The following is a 23,387-nucleotide window of genomic DNA, read 5'->3' on the forward strand; positions in this document are numbered from 1 at the left end:
AGTTTACTTTTTCATATATGGTATAGGAAAGTGGTTCAGTTTCCCCGACACTATTTATTGAAGAGACTATCTTTCCTCCATTATATATTCTGACCTCCTTTGCCACAGATTAATGGACCATAGAAGTATGGATTTAGGGACACCTGAGTGGCTCAGTTAGTTAATTCTCTGCTTTTGGCTTGGGTCATGATCTCAGGATCCTGGCATCAAGCCCCACATCAGGCTCTCTGCTCAGCAGGGAGCCTGCTTCCCCCTCTCTCTGCCAGCCTCTCTGCCTACTTGTGATTCTGTCTGTCAAATACACAAATAAAATCTTAAGGGGGAAAAAAAAAAAAGAAGTGTGGATTTATTTCCAGGCTTTCTTATTCTGTTCCATTGATCTGTGTGTTTTTGTGCCAGTACCATACTGTTTTGATTACTATAGCTTTGTAGTCTAGTTTAAAAAAATGTTAGCATGATACCACCAGCTTTGTTCTTTCTCAAAATTGCTTTAACTACTTGGGGCTTTGTGGTTCTGTACAAATTTTAAGATTATTCATTCTACTTCTGGAAAAAAGTGCTTGTGGTAATTTGATCAGAATGCACTGAATCTGTACATTGATTTGGGAAGTATGAACACATTAATAATATTCTTCAAATCTGTGAACACAGTGTATCTTTCTCTTTATTCTGTCATCCAATTTCCTTCAAAGTCTTATAATTTTCAGAGTATAGGTCTTTATCTCCTTGGTTAAATTTATTACTAGATATTTTATTCTTTTTGATGCAACCATAAAAGGAATTATTTTCTTAATATTACCTTCTGCTTGTTTGGTATTAGTGTACAGTAACCCAACAGATTTCTATATATTTTGTATCCTGCAATATTACTAAATTCATTTCTTTGTTTAACAGTTTTTTGGTTTCTTTGGGGTTTTCTATATATAGCATTATTTCATCTGCAAATAGTATTTCTTCCTTACCAATCTGGATGCCTTTTATTAGTCTTTCTCTTGTCTGCTGAGTCTGTATGAGGAGGTGAGCTCAAGATTCTCCTACTCTGCCATACAGATTGGGATCTCTTCTTTATTTCAGATGTCTCCCAAGAGTCTATGTTTTTGGCCCACCACTAACTGAGATAGGTTGGCTACTATTAAGTATCATGCTTTGGTGGGCCAGAGAGAGGAAAAGGATCAGCACTGGCTTTTCTTTACCTTTCTACAAAACGATGATGATTTGAATATGGTAACCCTAATTTCCCTTAGCCCTTCCAAGTCCATCTCCATGAGCTCACTGTCCTCACTTGAGGCTCTGGCTCCTCTTCCTGTCTTTGTAGAAAAAATGTCAGCATGCCAGAAAACACTCCTTAGGCATTCAAAGGAGTCTGTGAACCTTCTTTCCCATATCTAAAATGGTTCTTAGTTCCGTTAACAGATAAGAACTTCTCAAGGGAGACCAGTTATATTTGGTTGTCTAAATATACCTCAATCTTACTATAACAACTGAAACTCATTACCATAATATTAACTTCAACTAGAGTTGTCGCAGCCCTTTCCAAGAAAGTCTGCTAATGCATTTATTTGATCCTGGATAAGTATATAGCCTTCTAGCTTTGAAAAAAGTACAAAAAGATAACGGAAGACTAACGTAAACTGAAAACAGTCTGAGGGTACTTTCAGCCGTAAGAATCTAAACATTTAGAGCCTCATTGCTTGCAACTGTAAGGATTAAGGCTATTTACTATGGGGTTGATTGAGAAAAGTCAGTTGTCGAACTGGGCTGGAAACTATTCTCAAGCAGGGTCTGGCAAAACTACAGCCTGGTACCCGTTTCTGTAAGGCCCAAGAGGTAAGATTCTTACATGTTTACATAATTGAAAAAGTTTCAACAGAAGACTGATATTTTGTGACATATGAAAATTATATGAAGTTCAAATTTCAGTATTCATAAAGTTGTACGGACCACAGCCACACTGCTCCATTTATAAATTGCCTATAGCTGCTTTTGTGCTACAAAGGCAGAATTGAATAGATGAGGCAGGGACTGGGTGGTGTGTATAATTTGAAATACTGACTGTTCCTTTACAGAAAAGGTTAACTGACCCTAGCTCCAGAGGATGGCTAACATGGGACTAAGACCATCTTCCCTGGGTAGAGCAAAGTTGCTTTATAGCACTATGGAGTTTTGAATTAGGGCATTAAATGCCAGATCTCATTAAATGCTAAAATTCAAAGAAGACAAGAGTCATTTGTTTAACGTTAACAGGGGTCTTAAGGAGGGATTTTTGTATTACATCCTCAGATGCTGTATTTGAACAATTAGAGACTGTGCCTGATATGGAAAAGACTGTTGAGTAGCACTGAAATTGCTTAAAGATGGCTGCCTCAGGATGGGAAAGACAAAATGGGTTACCAGGTGGATGAAAAGGAACATATGCCTCATCTATCTGAATGTCAGCTTCTTCTTCTTTTTGAAGATTTTATTTGACACACACAAAGAGAAAGCACACAAGCGGGGAGAGAGGGAGACGGAGAAGTAGGCTCCCCACTGAGCAGGGAGCCCCACGTGGGGCTGGATCCCAGAACCTCGAGACCAGGCAGATGCTTAACCAAATAAGCCACGCAAGAGACCCTGAGTATCAGCTTCTTAAATGTCTCCCTGTTAAGAGTAAGATAACTTTATGTGATTAAAGGGGCAGCAAGGTCTCTACTAATGACATTGACAGTGGCATGAGGTTTGGGTAATGTGCTTTGCTTCCACAGAGTGCTTGGTATCATGGTTTGTATTGGGTTTAGCTTTGGATTGGACCTGAAGGTTAGAGCTCATGGTTCTACTAGGAGAATGATATGCAGAATGTGACTGACAAAACTTTTCTCAGAGATAAGTTTTTCTGTCAGCGAAATAAAGTTATGGAACCATGCAATTTCCCCAGGTTGTACAGGGAGACAGTGAAGTCTTCACAGTCCCTTCCTATAACACAGTGTTGGTGAGGGAAGTGGCACATTAAGCTCACAAGAGAGAAGGACATTGTTGTAATAAAAAAATGTGAAAGGATCTGTAGGATAGGTGATCCAAGAAAGGGCACTGAAAGCTCTTCTTATAAGACTGAGAAGGGCCTCCTGTGAAGAAAGAGAGCTGTGCCTACAGTCTGAGGGAAAAAGCAAAATGGATTAAATGCAAAGCTAGTCAGGTCAGTATAGTAGGGAAATAGGTAGACTAGTAATTCTGGGTGACAGAATTATACCATAGTATCTATATTTTGGAGCTGAATACAGATATGAACCTGAAGAGAGTCTGGTCCCATTCAGCTAGCTTTCCAGAGGATTCATGAAGCACTCACCAAAAGAATAGTAAAAAAGCAGCTTTCACCTTAGTTCTTCCTAAAGTCTTACTTATCAAGATTTGTAGTCAGAGGAGCATACCCTATATTGAGTCCCTAAAATAGTATTCCTTAATTAATCAGACACAATGAACTCTTGATCTTATTTTATTAAATTTGTTTGATAATCATAGACCCCCTTATGAACAAACCCAGGCTTTTCTTTTCTTAATTATTCTTTGGATTTTCAATCCCACTGTTTATTTTACTATATATTTTACAATTCTCAGTGTTTGTATATCAAGTCTGTGTCTTTTCTCTGATCATTTCTTTTTGCTCTTCTGGGTTCTGAATTCTAGATGAATTTCTTGAGTTTGTTTTCTATTTTACTAACTCAGTTTTCAGAAATATCCATTCTACTGTTTACTAACACTTTCAGTTCTAATTTATCAGTCTTTTTTAAAATTTTTTTAAGCTTCTATTTGAGAGAGAGAGAGAGAATGCGCATGTGTGCACTGGAGTGAGAGGACATGAACAAGGGGGAGGGGCAGAGGAGAGGGAGAAGTGGACTCCCTGCTCAACAGGGCTCAATCCTGGGAGCCTGGGATCATGACCTGAGCTGAAGGCAGATGCTTAGCCAACTAAGCCACCCAAGTGCCCCTATCAATCTTTCTACTTTTTTTTTTTTTTCAATCTTCTTTCTAATCATTACTACAATTCTTTCTCATCTCAAGTAGTTATTATTTCATGACTGATTTAGTTTCACATATCCAATGTCATGTTGGCATCTGAAAATCTTTTCATGATCCTTACTGCAAACACAATTTATTTATTTTTATTTTTTTTAAGATATATAACTAAGTCAACCTTCTTTCTTTAATACTTGACAAAGAGAACTTTTTTTTTTTTAATTTTATTTATTTGACAGAGATTACAAGTACGCAGAGAGGCAGACAGAAAGAGGGGGGAAGCAGGCTCCCTGCCGAGCAGAGAGCCCGATGCGGGGCTTGATCCTAGCACTCTGAGATCATGACCTGAGCGTAAGGCAGAGGCTTTAACCCACTGAGCCACCCAGGCGCCCCTGCAAACATAGTTTAGAGAGGAATATCTTCTCTGATTCTTCAGTGATCTCCTTCTTCTGACCGTAAGTCTTTTTACTTATTACAGCTACCCAGTCCAGAAAGAAACTGTTGACTATTTGTTTCCTTTACTGTTTTGTAGTTTAAATTTACTAATAGCTAACCAACAGCCCAGTCTCCTAAGGCAAACACATTCTGCATTACTGTATCTTTCTTTCATTCTCATATAAATCATCCAATCCTTTTGATTTTAGGAAGAAGTATTTCCTAAATCTAGCCTTGTTCAAGTTCATTGTCACTGTTTCTAGTCCAGACACATGGTCTCCCCGGTTTGCCATCAGTCTCTTAAGACTCCAAATCCATCTTCCCAATTTCTGCCCGAGTTCACTTCCTAAAATCCATGCTAATAACATCACCTCTTTGGTTAAAAATTTGTTCTCCATATTTATAAGGTAAAATCCAGACATTCTTGGTTATCAGACCATATTCTTCATAACCTGACTCTAACCTATAGCTACAGCCTATTCTTCCATACTGACCTTCCTACCTTTTAGACATATCACCTTTACAGACTCTGCATATGCATATTATCCTGAACTTACATTTTTTGAAAGAGGAAAGGACAATGATAAGCAAGAATTCTGTAATTTTTCACAATCCTACAGTAGGGAGTACAAATAATCTAAAGTATCTAAGGGGAATTTTTGAAGGAAGTAGGTATAAAAACTTGCCTGCAATCATATCAGTCTGTGAGAGTCTTTGAAAATAGAGATACTCAACACCTACCCAGGTTTGCTCAGTGAATAAGAACCTCCCGAGATCTACCCTTAAATTCATACTTTCCAAAATCTCCACAGGTAGTTCTGGTGCAAGGCCAACCTTCACTGCTTAAAGATCCAGTCCAAAATGTCACCACTGAGAACCTAACATAGCCGCTTTTTGTTCCCAGAAAAGAAATAACAAAACTTTCAATAAACTTACCTAAGCGAGTTCATCTCTGTCTTCCGATGGGATGAATCACCAGCCACATGGCTAAGTTTTTGAGCTTGGAGTTTTGCTTTGTTCTCTAATGACTCTACTGTTTCTTTCATTATTAACACTTCAGACTTTAAATCATGTTTTTCATCTTCAAGCTATAATTTAAATTTAAAAAATTAATAGATGTCTCAGTTTTGTCTTCCTTAAGCACTCTTTAATAATATTTCTAGAGAAAAACTAAGGAAATAAATTACATTTATTTAGCAATACTTTAAAAGTCATGAGTATACTTTAGGTTCTAGATGTTAGAATGGACATACACATTTATCTCTCCTTATTAGTATCAGTGAAATGAAAAAAAAAAAAAACAACAAGATACAAAATTTTTTAAAAAAGCAAGAAAGGAAGGAAGGAATATACCCATAACAGCAATGAAAAAAGGAAGAAACATGATCCTTAGCAAACCATTAGCAAACAGAGCAAACATTTTGAGGAATTTCTAAAAAACAGTAAGTACATAGGACTAAATTGAAGAAAAATGAGAGCAGAAAATACTGTAATCCAAACAAAAAATGGGTAAGATTTAGATAAAAAACTAAAATTTTCTTGAAAGACATAAAACACAACCTGATTTAATGTAAAGACAAAACATGTTTCTGAATGGAAATATGAGTATTGGAAATGTATTAAAAGTTCCTGAAATAACCGTGAGGTCAGTAAAATTTCCGTAAGAATCCTAACAGAATCTTTTTTTTTTTCTTAAGATTTTATTTATTTATTTGACAGAGAGAGCACAAACAGAGGAAACGGCAGGCAGAGGGAGAGAAAGAAGCAGACCCCCGTTGAGCACAGAGCCTGATGTGGGGCTCGATCCCAGGACCCTGAGACCATGACCTGAGCTGAAGGCAGAGACTTAACCCTCTGAGCCACCCAGGCCCCCTAACAGAACCTTTTTAAAAAAAAGGAAGGTGGCTTAGATTTCATTCTGAAGTTCATTTAGAAAAAAAGTTAAGAAAACAGGAAAAATTGTGGGGGATTTATGAGATACCGGAATAAATTACAAGCTACTATTAAACTGTGGATTTCACATGAATGAGCAATTACAAGTACAGATATGAATTTAGAAAAGGTAGCATTTTAAAGGAAGTGGGAAAAGAAAATGCTCTTTAAAAACAGAGTTGGGACAGCCACTCATTGAAGAAAAAATCAGTTTGATTTCTATTTTATTTTATATACAAAAAAAAATTCTAAATGGAATAACAATCTATAGGCAAAACTCAAACCCAAGAAACATTTGTGTTAAATAGAAGTTTTCCAGTTAAAACTGTTGACTATACACATTTGATCCCCCCTCCCTCTTGAAATGACAGTAGAGGAATAGAAAGTTACACATAAGGACATAGAGAACAAGACAGAAAACCATGGTTAAGTGATGTCAATAACCTGTGGAAGACAAAGAGTAGATATAATAGTGACTCAGAGTGGAAGGATATAATCTAAAGTAAAGCTTCTGAACCTAGGAACTACTGATATTTGGGGCCAGATAATCCTTGGTTGTGGGGGGCTGACCTGTGCGTTGCACACTGTAGGAGTGTTTAGCAGCATCCCAGTCTGTTGGGTAGGGAAGGTGCTCTAGTAGTATTTCTAAGTATGAAAAGCATCTTTTCCTCTACTTGTGTCAACTGCAAATTCTCCAGGTATTGCCAGAACTGACCCCAGTTGAGGAACACTGATCTAAAGTGACCACAGTTAGCATATAGCTGATCTGCCCTGAAGAAACTCAGCACATGAAGGCACCAAGTGGTGGGCTGGGGTCAAGAGCAGAACAAGGAGACTGGCCGAAAATCTATAATGGGAGCATCACACCCCAGAGTGCTCCTACCTTTTTCTAGAAAGTTCTCTTGGAAACCAAAAATATAACTAAATTTTAAAATGAATCAATAGAAAAGTTAGAAGATAAAGTTGAGGAAATCTCCCAGAAAGAACAAAAAGCCAAAGAGAAAATAAGGGAGAAAGGATAAGAACCTCAGATCTTTTTAGGAGGTCGAAAACCAACTAATAGAAATTCCAGAGGGGTGCCTGGCTGGCTCAGTAGGTAGAGCATGTGACTCTTGATTTCAGGGTCATGAATTCAAGCCCCATGCTGAGTGTACGGCTTACTTTAAAAAAAAAAAGCGTGCCAGAGAGAGAAAAAATAGTACAGTAAACTTACACAAGAAATTGAAAACAAGAAGGAGAAAACTCTAAAAGTTTTCAGAAATAAAAACATGTACAAAGTACTAGGATACAGAATAGCATCAGACATCTCAAAGAAAGTTGAGACAACGGGAGACAGTATTCAAAATTTTTAGTGAAAATAATTTTCTAATCTAAATTTCCATATACCAAGCCAAATCATAAATCAATTGTGAAATCTGAATAAAGGCATTTTCAGACATGAAGTGTAAAAAACCCTCCTCCCATGCACTCTTTTCCAGGAAACTGCTGAAGAAGGTGCTATACTAAAATGAAGGAAAGAAAACACGAGAATAAATATAGGAGAAAACAGAGAAATTAAGAGGAAGACATAGTTCACAACTGAAAACAACAGAACTGATTTGTTTGAGCATGTGGTAGAGATGTTGAAGCTTTTTTTTTTTTTTTAAGATTTTATTTATTTATTTGACAAGACAGAGATCACAAGTAGGCAGCGAGGCAGGCGGGGGTGGGGGTGCGCTCCACGACCCTGGGCGATCTGAGCAAAGGCAGAGGCTTTAACCCACTGAACCACCCAGGCGCCCCAAGGTATTGGAGCTCTTGACAAAAATTAGAGACAGGTTTAATGAAAACAGAAAAGTAACAAAAAATAAAATGAAACAAAACAAAAGCAATTATTGATTCCAGGAAAAAGATCTGTAAGAGAAAAGGCAAGAGTAGTACTATCCCATCTGGCTGACCCATGGGCCACTAGAAATCATAATAATACACAGTCACTACTAAGGTAAGTGTAATATGCAGCAAAATTCTTTGAAGTAATAGTGGGAAGAAAAAGGGAAGAGTGCTAAGTTATCACCCAACATCACAGATATTCATTAAATCATCTTGAATCAATAAAGAAAGACAAGTTAGACGAAGCCGTTACAAGCACATTATTTAGAAACAGGGAGGTGAACACCAGGAGGAATTAGAACTGTAGGTAGTAGTTTTGGGGATAAAGAGTTGGGAAATGAAATTAAAAAAAAAAAAAAAAAGATTTTATTTATTTAATTTGACGGAGAGAGATCACAAGTAGGCAGAGCAGCAGGCAGGGGGCGGGGGGAAGCAGGCTCCCAGATGAGCAGAGAGCCCAATGTGGGGCTCGATCCCAGGACCCTGAGATCAGGACCTGAGCCAAAGGCAGAGGCTTAACCCACTGAGCCACCCAGGTGCCCTTTTTTTTTTTGCATTAAAAATCTTTCAAAATTTCTTGGGATCTTGTACAAACAAGAATACATGTGTAATATATAGAACAAGGACAAAAGAACATTTATGTATCTATTAACAGGCTTAAGAGTATTACCTATTACTTGAACCTTGAAACTACTTGTGAGCAGTCTCCAATCACCAATCCTATCCCTCAAACCCTACCATAACAACCACTAGCATGGGTCTCGTGTTTCTCATTTCTCACTTTTTTGTTAGCATACGATATCTATATGAATCCCTAAATAATATACAGTTTAGGTCTGTATATTTTTGAACTCTACATAAGTAGAATCATACTGCATATTCTTTGACTCTGTATTTGTAAGATTCATGCATACTGATGTTTGCAGCTACTGTTCACTCATTTTCACTGCTCTGTAATATTTCACTGATGAATTATTACAATTTTATTTTCCCCCTAACTGATATCAAGATTGTTTCTCATTTTCTACTAGGGAGTTAAATATTTTAGGCTTTGTGAACCTTGTGGTCGACTGCCACCACTTTGTGGTAACATAAAAAGAGCCACAGGCAATGCATAACAAATGAACATAGGTGTGTTCCAATATAAACTTTATTACAAAGACAAACTAGAGGCCAGATTTGGTCTGGGGGCCACAGTTTGCTGACCTCCAACCAGAGTTCTTATAGAAATGGATTTGCTGGCTTATAGAATATGCCTTTGCTAGGCAAGGCCAAATTATCCTCTAAAGAGATACCAGTTTGCACTTCCTGACCCTACATGTATTTGCTAAATTATGTGTTATAATTTGTTAATATATTTTTGTTATTTATTTATTTTAAAGACTTTATTTATTTATTTGACAGAGATCACAAGTAGGCAGAGAGGCAGGCAGAGAGAGAGGAGGAAGCAGGCTCTCCAAGGAGCAGAGAGCCCGATGCGGAGCTTCATCCCAGAACCCTGGGATCATGATCTGAGCTGAAGGCAGAGGCTTTAACCCACTGAACCACCCAGGTGCCCCTATTTTTTTTTTTTTAAAGTAATCTCTACACCCAACCTGGGGCTTGAACCTACAACCCCGAAATAAAGAGTCACATGCTCTACTGACTGAGCCAGCCAGGCGCCCCTTTTTAATTTCTGATGCCCCGATGGATGTGAAGTGCTTTTTACTATGGTTTTAATCTGTATTTCCTCTATTACTGATGTAGAACACCTTCTCATATTTGTTAGCCATTTGTAATTTCTTCCGCCATGAAGTGTCAATTCATATTTTCTGTTGTTTTCTTAGGTTAAATGTATATAGCAAATCCTCTCAGTTAGTGGCCTGTTTTCTCAACTTATGGCAATTTTATGAACAAAGTTCTCGTCAGTGTAGTCCTAGTTATCTGTTTTCTTTCATTTGTGTTTAGGAGCTTACAATCTGGCAGCGGACACTTGCTACCTGTGTGATGTTAGGTAAATTTCACCCTGCCTCAGTTTCCTTATGCATGAAATAAGGATAATATTAGCATTTACTTCATCTGATTGTTATCAGAATTAAAATCATATAAAATGTTGAGAAAGTGCCTGAACAAAGTAAATGCTATATAAATTGCTACTATTATTATTATTTCCCCAAGGTAAAAAAGATTTTCTCCTGCTGGACATGGAGCCCAATACAGGGTGTGAACACACGACCTGAGATCAAGACCTGATCTGGGATCACGAGTCGGACCTTTAACCACTGAGCCACCCAGGTGCCCTATCTCCTCTATTTTCTTTAAAAACCTGTGGCTATTTCTTGAACATTCAAGGTTGCAACTGATTTTTGGGTATGGTATATTTGAAGTAGGATGTAATTCCTTCTTAATTTACATATACATACATATACATACACATGAATAGCCAATTGTCCCAGAAATAATTATTGAGTAATCCTTTCTTTTCCCATTGATTTGAGTTCTTGACAGATCAAGTTTCCGTATGTTTGTGGTTTTGTGGGTTTGCACTCCACTGGATTTTATCATTGTCCTTTAATCCTTGTGAACTACCACTATATTAATTGCTAACTCTAAAGCTCTCATACTTGGTAGGTTAAGTTCTACACCATGCTCTTCTTTAAAATTTATTTGGGATTCTTAGCTCTGTTTCCATGTAAAATTTAAAATCCACGGTCAATTTACATACACACACACCCTATCTTGGAATTCCAGCTGGAACTACATCAATTCTATATAGATCAATTTGGGGAGAATTTATATTCTTCTTATAAATATAATGTCTGTCTCCTTTTTAAAAAACCTGATATATCTCTTCACTTATTTAGGTCTTCTTTAATGTCTTTCATTAAGTTTGTATCATATTTTCTTTGAAGATCCAGCAAATACATACAGAAGAATCTCATATTGCTTATTTCTATTAAAATGGTTTAGATTTTTTTTCCTGTTCTTTGCAATCTGTTATACTTCTAGCATTCATTGTGCATTCTGAATCAGAGAATCCTGTGTTTTTATAATACTTAGAAAATTAACAGTCATTTTATTTTCAAATACTGCCTCTCTCACACATTCTATTACATTCTTCTAGAATTTTGAGTAAATATTTTAGACTTTCTCACTTTATTCTCTAAGGCTTTAACTTATTTTACATTTCCTACATCCTAAGTCTCTTTCCAATGACTTCTAGTACCTTAGATATATTTTTTATATTTTTCAGTTCATTAATTTTCACTTTCAGCTTCTGCACAAGCTGGACCCTTCTACCTGAAATAATTAAAAATTGGACAATGTACATGAAACAATGGTTTTCAAGACACTGAGCATCAGGCAGTGATGGACAGTGACCCCTGAGGGACAAGAAACCAATGAGATGAGCTCTACAATTGCTCCAGCTTCCTGCTTCAAGAAGTTCTAGGCTGTGGCACAGGGGAAGGAGCTCAGGTGAAGTCTGGTGGTTCCCCTAAGTTCAGAAGACGCAACTGAGAGCCAACAGAGGCCAAGGCAGTTTGGATTTGCAGAGCAGACACTAGAAGAGAGCTGCACAAACAAGAGCTCCAGAGATCTACAAATGGTGCCAGAGGAAGTTACCTAAGGCCAGAGAAACAACCAATAGAAAGGTAAAGGGAAAAATACTCAAGGCTCATGTAGGCCAGGAGTAATTCCTGTCCAATCAGTCATTTGAATACCTCATAATTCATGGGGCAATAGATAGTGTACTCAAAACAGTTCTGTCCCAGTAATGAAACAGATTAGTCCAGGACTACATGCTACTCTGATGCCACCTAATTAAGTTTAAAAGCAAAACTGGAAGGGTTCAAGCTATTCCCCTCTGACTTGATACTTGTTCTGTATCTCAGAACAAATCTCAAGAGTATTTATAGGGATACAAGCTACCCAGCAACCAAGAAGGTAAAATTCACAATGTATGAAATCCAAAATTACCAGGCATGTAAAGAATCAGAAAAATATAACCCATGATGAGGAGGACTAAAAAACAAAACAAAACAAAAAAAACAAACCAAAGTTGATAGAAACAAATGACAGTATTCATAGACATGGTAAATAAAAACACTGAAGACACAGTAAAGGAAACTAGCCAAAATGAAACACCAAGAAAAAAAATGATTCAGTATTCATAACAATTTGATTAAAAAATTCTATCTCTAGAGAAAGCAATGAGGAATGAAAATGAATTTCATTTTTCCCTCTATGTTTGTATTGCTTTTTGAACAAGAACAAAACAACAATAACTAACACCTGCTGAGGGCCTTCAACATGCCAGCAGCTCTTCTAAGTTCTTGACATGTACTAACTTGCTTAATCTTAACAAAAACTTAAGAGGTACTACCATCATTCTGTTTTACAAATAAAGAAACTGAGGGATGGGAAAGTTTGAGTAGCTCGTCTATAGGAATAGGTGACAGGATATGAACTCAAGTAGTCAGCCTTCAGAGTATATACTTTTTTTTTAAGTTTATTATATTATATTTTATTTTATTTTATTTGACAGGCAGAGATCACAAGCAGGCAGAAAGGCAGGCAGAGAGAGAGGATGGGAAGCAGGCTTCCCACGGAGCAGAGAGCCTGATGCGGGGCTCAATCCCAGGACCCTGGGATCATGACCTGACCGGAAGGCAGAGGCTTAACCCACTGAGCCACCCAGGCGCCCCCAGAGTATATACTTCTAACAAGTGTTACACAGCATCTCTAGCATACTATTTTGTAATTTTGAAAACACAGATCATATTGAAAATAATTGAATAATTAAAATAATTTAATGAATAATTAAAAGTTATTCATGTAACACAATTTACCCCAAATCTAGTTTGATAAATTACCTGATGGTTAATACATGTCAAATGTTCAATAGTTTTCTCTAATTTTGATTTTTCAAAAATACTCATTTCCTGGAGATTCTGAAAAAAGAATTTTATGGAAGGTGATTATTTACAGCAGATAACGGAACAAAATTAACTAAGTAACAGAAGACTACAATACTATTCTGTTTGTCTTTTTAATAATATGGAAATGATTTGGAAAGAAAATCATTGGACATTTTACAATAATGATGTTTTTGGTTGAAAAAAAAAAAAAAGGACAAGAGTGTCTTATCCTTTATATATTACTTTCATGTGTGATTGTAATAGAAGACACAGAATGGCATGGATTTGTTTTTAAAGATTTATAAAGATCAATCCATTTATAAAAGGAAAAAACCCAGCAGGTTAAGTCTGATCTGATCAGGAGTATGCCCTCATGAGAGATGGCAGAGGAATACAGAGCAAAGAAGAAATAATGAGATCACAAAGACACGGAAAAGAATCCTACAGGGCCAAGCAAGAGATCGGAATTTCAAGAATAGGGTGGTCAACAGTGTAAACACAAGTGCTATTTCTTTGGTTAGGTTATGTTACCCAACAGTTGCTGATGCTAAGTGGGGGACAAATGATACAAGTTGGTATCCTCTGAAAATTTTTTAGCGCACATTCATACTTCTATCCATGTTATTCATTAAAAACAAATCAATAAAGATACCTGGCCACTTGAATTATATATCTGGTTGGAAGAGTCTCTGTGCTGTGTGCATTTTTATTAAATCATTCAACCAGCATTGAGTATATACTACATACCAAGAACCCAGCAAGGCATTAGGAATACACAGTGAGTAAAATGGATAAAGTCTCTGACATCAGTAATTAAAGCCTAGTAGAAAAGACAAACCTTAAACAATACTATACTATAATATATACCATGAATATTCTGCTAGGAAAATGAACTTTATGGCAATATACTGGAAGGGAATCTAGAGTCTTTGGTTCATTTCCTGTGTGAGGAAACGATGTCTAACCTGACTCTAAAGGATGAATAGGAATTAGCCAGGTAAAAGTACTGTAAGGGATGAAAGACTTTTCAATAGCCTCTGCAGAAAATTGGGGGCAAGAAAAAGTCCATTAAGCTTGGAGTTGAGAAAATGAGATGTGGGAAATGGGGGAGAAGAGTTTGGGGAAAAGAAGCTAGACCCTGAAGTAGGCAAAAGCCAATCACTGAAGTCTTTGAAAACAATTCATAGATTTTATTTTTAAAAAGATTTATTTATTTGTGAGAGAGAGAGAGAGAGAGCGCGCGCGTGCGCACACTCATGCACAAGCAGGGGGAACGGCAGGCAGAGGGAGAAGCAGCCTCCTCACTGCGCAGGGAGCCTGATGTGGGACTCGATCCCAAGACTCTGGGATCATGACCTGAGCCAAAGGCAGAAGCTTAACCGACAGAGCCACCCATTTATCTCCAGTTCAGATTTTAAATCTGATCAGATTTATATCTCTGAAAGATGACTCTGTCTTCAGGGTCAAATACATATTTAAGAGGCTGCTGATATACGAAGGCAGCTGGGAGAGAATAACGGCCAGCATGGGATGGCAGCAGGGGAGCCGAACGAAGTACACAGATTCTAAAGAAAACTACTGTGAGCTCAGGAGCCAGACTCCGACTCACTTCACAGTTAGGTGATCTCAGGCAGATTACTAAACTCTGTAATTTAGAGACCACATCTGTAAGCATTAGCTATTTGAAAAGGCAATTGTGAAGATTTACTGAAGTAGCCATGTAAAAAGCACTTAGAACAGAGCCTCCTGCATGAAAAGAGCTTAATAAGTGTTAAATATTATTTAAGAGGTAGCACACATGGGACTTGATTAGTTGAGAGAAAAAAGCTTTACAGGAGAGTGGAGTCAGTGATGATGGCTGGTTTGACAACTGGGTAGATAGCTGAATAACAGGAAATTACTTAAGAATTGAGAGGATTAATTTAGTTTTTAAGTAAAAGACCTACTGTAAACTCATAAATCTTGCCTTCTACATTCTAGAAAGATTCTGGTAATATGAATATCACTTTTTCTGAGCTTTCACTACTACTGCTTTTTAAAATCCCATTTCTACATTCCTTGGTCTTTTTAACAAATATGGAAAGGAATAAATCAGCGGCTTGTGCTAAAAGCTGCCATATTGCACAGAAATTTTCCATTTGGTAATTTTAACACTTATTTTTAGGAGAAAGTACATTCTGGCCGGCAGTTTTCCAAAAGATCCCAATTAAAAATATTCTGTTGGGGTAAAATTTTAACTGAAAATGTAAGACATAAAGACTACCCTTATAATGCTTACATGTTCTTATTCCTAACTTGAGCTCCTAATTTCTATGCATTAATTCAATAATACTCTTTGGAACTACGGAATCCATAATAGTAACAATAATAGCTAATGCTGAGCTCTTATAATGTTCCAAGTACTATTAAGCGCTTTATGTGCATTCACACTTTTTTTTTGGAGATGATAAAAGAAAATATAACATACTGCCCCTAAATAGGTCACCAAAAGCACAAGCAGCAAAAGAAAAAAAAATACATAAATTGGACTTTATTGAAATTAAAACCTCTTGTGCTTTAAAGGATACCATTAAGGAAATGAAAAGGGAACTCACAGAATGGGGGAAAGTATTTGTAAATCATGTATCTGATAAGGAGCTTGTATCAGGAATATATAAAACATTCTTACAGCTCAGTAACAATGGGCAATAACCCAATGTAAACATGGGCAAAGGATGTGAATAGACATTTCTCCAAAGACATACAAATGGCCAAATAAGCACATGAAAAGATGCCTGATGCCATTAGCCATCAAGGAAATGCAAATCAAGACCACAGTGGGTACTACTTCATACCCACCAGCATGATGGTAATAAAGAAGACAGATAGTAAGCGTTGGTGAGGATGTGGAGGAATTAGAACACTTATACACTGCTGGTGAGAACATAAATGGTACAGGTGATTTAGAAAACAGCCTGGCAGTTGCTCAAATGCTTTGGTTATCATATGAACCTAGGTATATACCCAAGATAAATGAAAACCTACATCAACAAAAAGTTATACATGAATGTTCACAGCATCATTTTTCATAATAGTCAAAGTAAAAACCACATAAATGAAAATGAAAATTTCCTGTCTATCCATACAGTGGATGTTATTCTACAATAAAAAGGAATAAAGTATTGATACATACTACATGGATGAATTTGAAAACATTATGCAAAGTGAGAGAAGCCAGAGGTAAAAAACCTCATACTAAGCGATTCAATTATATGAAATGTTCGGAGTAGGCAAATCTGTAGAGACAGAAAGTAGCTTTGTGGTTGCCTAGGCCCAAGGAGGCCAAGGTAAAATGGAGAACCGCTGCTAACAGGTTTTCAGGGTTTCTTTTCGAGGTCATAAAAATGCTCTAAAATTGATTGTGGTGACAGGGTGAACAAGTCCGGGAATATATTAAAAATCACTGAACTGTAAACTTCAAATGGGTGAACTGAATGGTATGTGAACAACTTAGTCAAGTTGTTTTACATTAAAAAAAAAAAAAAAAGATAATGTTCCTCCACACGAGGAAGGAATTTCCTATTGTGAGACCTGAGGTCAGTAATTTTCTCTAAACCAGATAATAAGTAGTTTAGGGTTTGTCGGCCAGTTTCTGCTGCAAATACTCAATTTTGCCACTGCAGCAGGACAAGCCACAGTACACAAATGAGCATGGTATTCCAGTAATGACCAACGATGTAATTTGAATTTCATAGTTTTCATGTGTCATGAAATATTCTTCTTTCCATATTTTTTCAATGACTTAAAAATGCAAAAACCATTTTTAGTACATGGTCATGCAAAAACAATGGTCTGGATTTGGTTCCTGTGTCACTGTTAGCCCACCCCTTGACCTAGCTGTACATTCTAAACAGTCACTTCACAGGAAAACATAAAGACCTCCCTTTTCCCTATAAACAACCTTTCAAAAATAAGTTGATCTTATTACTTACTTTTAACTTTTCTTTTAAAGCTTCTTTTTCTGACATAATCCTTCTTAAGTCAGATAACGCAACTTCTTTTTCTTTTTCCATAAGACTTACGATATTATGGGAGATTGTGGTTTGGGTAGACTCTTGTCTTAGTGCATGTAACTGTTCCTGAGCCTTAAAGAATTAAAAAATATAAATAAAAAACACTTTGGATATGCTCCAAAGGTGAAAAAATGGCAAACTAAACTGCTACGTTTGCTCTCTTCTCAAATCTCAACAAAATGATTAAAATAACAACAACAACAACAACAACAAAATCCCAAAAGACAAAGATACTACGGGGAAATGCCAGCTACAAAATTTTGGAAACCAGACAGCAGATGGACAATTAGTGACTAAGCAGACCCAAGAAGCTGAAATCCAAGCCAATAGGGGGAAAGTCCAGAAATGAATCAATTTGCAAATGCAGATTCCAAAGTCTCCAAAAGTAAAAACAGCCTTTTCAACTTGACCTTTTAATTTACATGGTCTTCTCTCTCCCTCAAAGTAGCACTAGAACTTCATGGGAAATTGGTATGGAACAAATTTAGACACTTTGCTCTGCTCATATGCACCTTGTTCTCTGACAACTGAGGCTTTGTAACTGTACCAAGCTGTATCAATTCTCTCTTCCCTAAGTTTTTTAAAACTAGAGGCTAAGTCCTTAATATCCAATATATCCAAATTATGGGTGCTACCCACTGTTTGATAGATTCCTAACATGTCTGAATCCAAATGATAAATTTAGCTCAGAGTCAGGCTAGGACCTGTTCCAGGTAGCTTTAGAAGTAGGAGATTATCTCTAACAGATTCAACACACAGATAGACTAGAAGAGAGGAAGAATATATACAGAAAAAATAATACAAGTCTCTGCTTTGGGAACAGGACAATAGAAACTACTACTGTACTTAGTTCTAATTATGAAGGAATATAACAAGGTCCATATATAACAGTAATTTAAAAGATTTATACTGGTTCCCTTTAGTTACTTATTCTATATAATCTGTTGCCTTAATTAATTTCTTACTTCATTATATAAGACACTTAGTTTATCTCTTTCTGCTGTCAATAATTTAACATTGGACTGTATATCCTCCATATGTTTTTCAAATCTTTCCAGCATACGCTGCAGTTCATCTCTTTCTCTTGTGATCAGATGAATTTCTGAGTTGTAATCACCCTGAAACACAATTTAAAAACAAGTTATCATTTGTTATAATTATCACCATATGGTTGTTTCAGGAAGTTGGTAATGACAGTGACTGAATAATGTTAACAGACATACAAAACGCAATTTTTTATCCGTAATGAGAGCAGCAGAATAGAGTGCAGGCAGGATTGGAGCAAATGTCTGGTCTTCAAATGCCCAAGAAGGGACTTTCCACCCTGCTCGCCCCCCTGCCAATGATACCACTTGATCAGATCCTGTCACACGCTTCCAACTGTCCTTTCCCTGGAGTTGTTTATAATGCTAGTAACTGAAGTGTAATCCCCAGAGCAGAAGCATCAGCAGCATGTAGGAACTTGTTACACATGCAAGTTGGTGGGCCCACACCAGACATACTAAATCGGAAACTGTGGGCCTAGGGCCAGTAACCACGGTTTATCAAGCCCTCCAGGTGATTCTCATGCATGCAAATTTTGGGGAACCACTAGTTTACAACCCTCTCCAGGGAAGGGACTAGGACGATATCGTGTGCCTGCTCACCCAATGCAAGTAACTATTATAGCCTAACACAGTCTTCAGTGTTTTCTGAATGAATCTAAGATCAATTTCCCAGCCACACTAACCTCCCACAACCATCCCAGCCCCAACCTATGTGAAGTCTATTTTTACAATGAGATATAAATATTTCTACCAGGCAGTATTCACTAAGGATGTTCACCAAATAAGCAAATACTTCCAACATTTCTAAGATAGGATGATGCCTCTTATTTTAGTCCAATTCAAAAAACCCACTATCTTCACAACTATGTGGAAAATAAAGGTGATAAATGTAGACTTGAGATCTAAGGTATCTTTTTTTTTTTTTTTTTTCCCCTTAAGAAAGCAAGCAAGCCAGAGAGCAGGGGAGTAGGAGAATCTTAAGCAGGTTCCACGCCCAGCATGAGCTTGATGCAGGGCTTGATCTCACAACCCTGAGGGGATACGTTATCTTAATATTAAAGTACTAAATGCAGAAGCCCCAGGAAGAGATAATCTGGCACACTGGAAAGCATCCTGATATATGTTATTCACTACCTACTGTGCACATAACCATGTCTAATATAAAATTGGTATCTGTGAGGTACCCCTAATTTGCCACTTGGAAGTAAGTTATCTTCTTGGTTAAACAAGCAAAATCAAAGCATAATGGATGAGATCAGTTATCTGGACACCTTAAAGGATATTTTATAGGACAAAAGCAGATTAGAGTTTGAGGACTTAATTAAGGCTTAGATAACTATAAAAGAAAATCTATAACTTAACTCTATCTACATAAAAATATCTTACAAAAAGGAGGTGGTTTGCATAGATTTTAGAAAAGAAGAATTCAGTGAATAAAGACTTGACAGTCCTGCAGATGTGGTAATTGAGCACTGGAACAAAGCAGTGCTGAGCCCTGTACTGTCCCACTGCACTGGGGTCACAGATGGGGCCATGGCTGGCAAAATTCAGCAGGTGAGGGCAAAACCCCAGAACTGGTGAGGGGCTCCCGAGTTCTGGGCTTGGCAAAAGGGCCAATGCTGGGGCGCCTGGGTGGCCAAGTGGGTTAAAGCCTCTGCCTTCTGCTCAGGTCATGATCCCAGGGTCCTGGGATCGAGCCCCACGTCGGGCTCTCTGCTCAGCAGGGAGCCTGCTTCCCTTCCTCTCTGTCTTCCTGCCTCTCTGCCTAATTGTGATCTCTGTCTGTCAAATAAATAAATAAAATCCTACAAAAAAAAAAAAAAAAAAAGTGTCACTGCTCATCCAGCTTCTTGCCCAGAGCTAAGCTGAGGACCTGGGGTGGGGTGGGAGCCGGGGGTCTGCACTGGGGGTCTGGTTATAAATAAGGTTGGGACGAAAAAAAAAAAAAGACCTGATAGTCTTTTTTTTTTTTTTTTTAAAGATTTTATTTATTTGTCAGAGAGAGAGAGGGAAAGAGCGAGCACAGGCAGACAGAGTGGCAGGCAGAGACAGAGGCTCCTGCCAAGCAAGGAGCCTGATGTGGGACTCAATCCCAGGACGCTGGGATCATGACCTGAGCCAAAGGCAGCTGCTTAACTAACTGAGCCACCCAGGCGTCCCTGATAGTCTATTTTCATTACTGTCTAGGTCTCAGCTTAAAAGACTAGTCTTCTGACTCTTCAATCGAATTTCGATCTCCCTCTTTGTATTCTCAGAGCTCTGAAACCTTGTATCTTTTTTTCCACTAACACTATAAGTGAGCTTATAAAGTTATTAACATAATTAGTTGTTTAATATACATCTTTACCACTAAAATGTGAGTTCAATGAGAGACACGCTAGGTATATTGTCTGACCACACCTTCAGTGCCTAGCATGGTACATAAAACGAATGAATTCTCCAACATTACTGACTGGCCTTTTTAAGCAGGAACTCTAGATCATTTCTAAATATATCTTGTATAGACATAAATATGTAGATATTTATATTTGTGTTCATATGTAGTTGTTAATAATTCCCTTTTACCATTCCATTGTTACACACACACACACAGGCTCATGCACATACATGCATGACACTAAAGGCTACAAGTACAGCAACTATGTCTTCTTTATGTCACACCCAGTGCCTCATTCAGAGCAGGCACTCAGTAAGCCCCTATTGAATTGAATGTAACTTTCTACCTAGATGTGATGTGCTTTGAACCAACAAACAACAAGGGAATGAAATATTTACTAGGAACCAGGTATGATGCTGGGCCCTTATTATCTCATGTAACCTTGGAAACAGGGGTTTCATGAAGTGAGGTAACTTGTCCAAGGTCATAAAGGCAGTTTGTGTCTTCAACTCCAAAGCCCTTTCTACTCCACTATACTTGAAACTCACAATTGGAACCGTAGTGAATACAAGCACAAGGAGAAAGGAGGCAGTGCTCACCCTACACAGACCGTAGAAAATCAATGGGTATATTTTTGACAAAGATCATTGATATTAAAAATACTAATATTTTTTTCTGAGTTACTGCAATCCTAAGAAACTGTGCCTAAGTTTGCCATAAAGCAGGATTTGAAAACTCACAGTGTGTACCAAATCCAGTTTTAGAAGACTTTGTTGTTTGCTATGTAGCTTCTAAACATGTTTGAAATATCCAAGTTTAGATGCAGGTGCACTCTAGTGCCCAGAACTCCACCCATTTTACTCTCTACCCATTCCACTCACAGACACACCTTCCCTGCCATTCTTGCAACTTATTGGAACTCTAAAGTGCTCTGAACACTCCACCTTTCTAAACTTTAGAAAAGATTAAACTAATCAACCATTTTATGGAAGATTCTCCTCTGCAATGAAGGTGATCAATTCAGTGATTCATTTTTTCTGAGTCCTAAGTATGTATGGGGCTTAAAAACAATTCAGTAACACATAAATTAACGTATACCGCATTGCCCCACCAATTCATTCCACTTTTAACAGATAACACAGTGTAGTGTTTTTGCTAACACCTTTAAGTCAAATTCAGCCATTAGCCAATGACATTAAAAAACAGTCCAATCAGAAAACAACCCCACACCATTTGACAATGGGCACAGGATCTTCAGGAAAAAGATGATGAAACTGGTCAAATCAGCCAAGTCTGAATTATTTTTAACCTATTATCTTCACGTCTATGTCAGTGACTTGATATTTTTAAACATCTGAAATTAAATGTTTTGAGTTTTAATTTTACTTCCAACTTCCCCTCATTTTATCTAGTGTGTAGATAATTTTAGAGTCATAAGCCTCCAGGACTCCTATTGTCCTGAAGCTTGAAAAAGAAAAAAAAAAAGAAACAAGAAAAACCTGAATGAAGAGTTTAAATGATATTCATAAAACATTGAAAATAATGAAGACCTAAAATAGATACATGATTTTAATCACTCATGAAATATGGTTACCTTTACCTAATATACATCTTTAGACTATCAACTTATAAACGTGCTGGACCTGCCCTGCACTCACTTCCACACTCTACCTGCTTCTGTTGCTTGGTTAACAAGGATGATGTCTGGTGTGCACAGTGTGACCCGCCTTTCTGACTGGTCCAAGGCTGGGCACAGCAAGAAGCCATGTTGTCTGCCATGTGGATGAAGCCACACTGCTTTGAGAGAGAAAAGGCAGCTGATACCAAGAGTAAAGGATAGAAAGAAAGGAAACGTCCAGTAGCATGAATTAGTGGTTCCAGTTTCTGGAAGCCCAGATGTCCCTCTACTTACCCTATACACGTAATGAGCTACTCATCTTTCCTTAATTTCCAAAAATCAGTATGTTGTTATCTGTTCTTAAGTGGTTTTCCTAATAAATGCAATGTCTCTACAGTATAGGTCATGTAAAAAAAACAAAAATCAAAATTAAGAAAAACCTTTTTTTTTTGAGGTTGTGAGTGAGTGCACACGCCTGCATATGTGAGCGAGGGGGAGGGGCAAAGGGAGAAAAGAAAGAATCTTAAGCGGGCTCCAAGCCCAGTGAGGAGCCGGACTCTTGGTTTAATTTCATGACCCTGAGATCATGACGTGAGCCTTTCGAAATCAAGTCTGACAATGGGTAACCGACTGAGCCACCCAGGTACACCACCCCTCCGCTTTTAAGTAGGCTCCATATCCAGCACAGAGCCCACCACAGGGCTTGAACTCATGACTCTGAAATCAAGACCTGAACTGAGATCAAGACTCAGATGTTTAAATGAATGAGCCACCCAGGGGCCCCAAGAAAAACTTTTAAAAAACAAATACGAATAAAGTTATATTTAATATAATCATCATGCCAGAAAAGTTTTTTCATAAAGATACACTCTTGATTATCGATCATCCTTAAAAAGAGATATTACCTTTTCTAGTGTTTTAAATATTGGAATTTTTTCCCGTGTAGAGTAATTTATAGAGCAAGATCTTCGCTGTATTATATGTTGGAGTTTTTCTAGCTCTTTCTTATAATAGTCTCGTTCTTCTTCTATACCTTTCAGAAATGTATCTAAACGAGAGGGTGACTTGTCTCGACGTTTTATTCCATGTTCTAGCCTCATCCTTTCAAGTTCCAGAGTAAGTTCTCTTTCTGTAAATTAATTAAATAGTAAAAGTATTGCATATAAATTATAC

The 23,387-nt window shown here is 37.4% G+C and overlaps 1 protein-coding gene across 3 annotated transcripts in view; it reads right to left on the bottom strand.

Moving 5' to 3' along the window:
* Positions 1-23,387, bottom strand: part of CEP135 (centrosomal protein 135) — a 76,684-nt gene that overhangs the window by 24,252 nt on the left and 29,045 nt on the right. For 2 of the 3 annotated variants that reach the window (XM_059160864.1, XM_059160873.1), the window contains exons 11-15: positions 23,120-23,343; positions 18,139-18,291; positions 17,093-17,245; positions 13,077-13,154; positions 5,359-5,510 (exon numbers count right to left, since the gene is read on the bottom strand). In XM_059160864.1, the coding sequence (XP_059016847.1) occupies positions 5,359-5,510; positions 13,077-13,154; positions 17,093-17,245; positions 18,139-18,291; positions 23,120-23,343 (760 nt within the window). The remainder of the gene's footprint in view (positions 1-5,358; positions 5,511-13,076; positions 13,155-17,092; positions 17,246-18,138; positions 18,292-23,119; positions 23,344-23,387) is intronic. The other variant, XM_059160882.1, reaches the window with a different exon arrangement.

The sequence above is a fragment of the Mustela lutreola genome, chromosome 1 (genome assembly GCF_030435805.1).
Source record: "Mustela lutreola isolate mMusLut2 chromosome 1, mMusLut2.pri, whole genome shotgun sequence".
In the NCBI taxonomy this organism is placed as follows: domain Eukaryota; kingdom Metazoa; phylum Chordata; class Mammalia; order Carnivora; family Mustelidae; genus Mustela; species Mustela lutreola.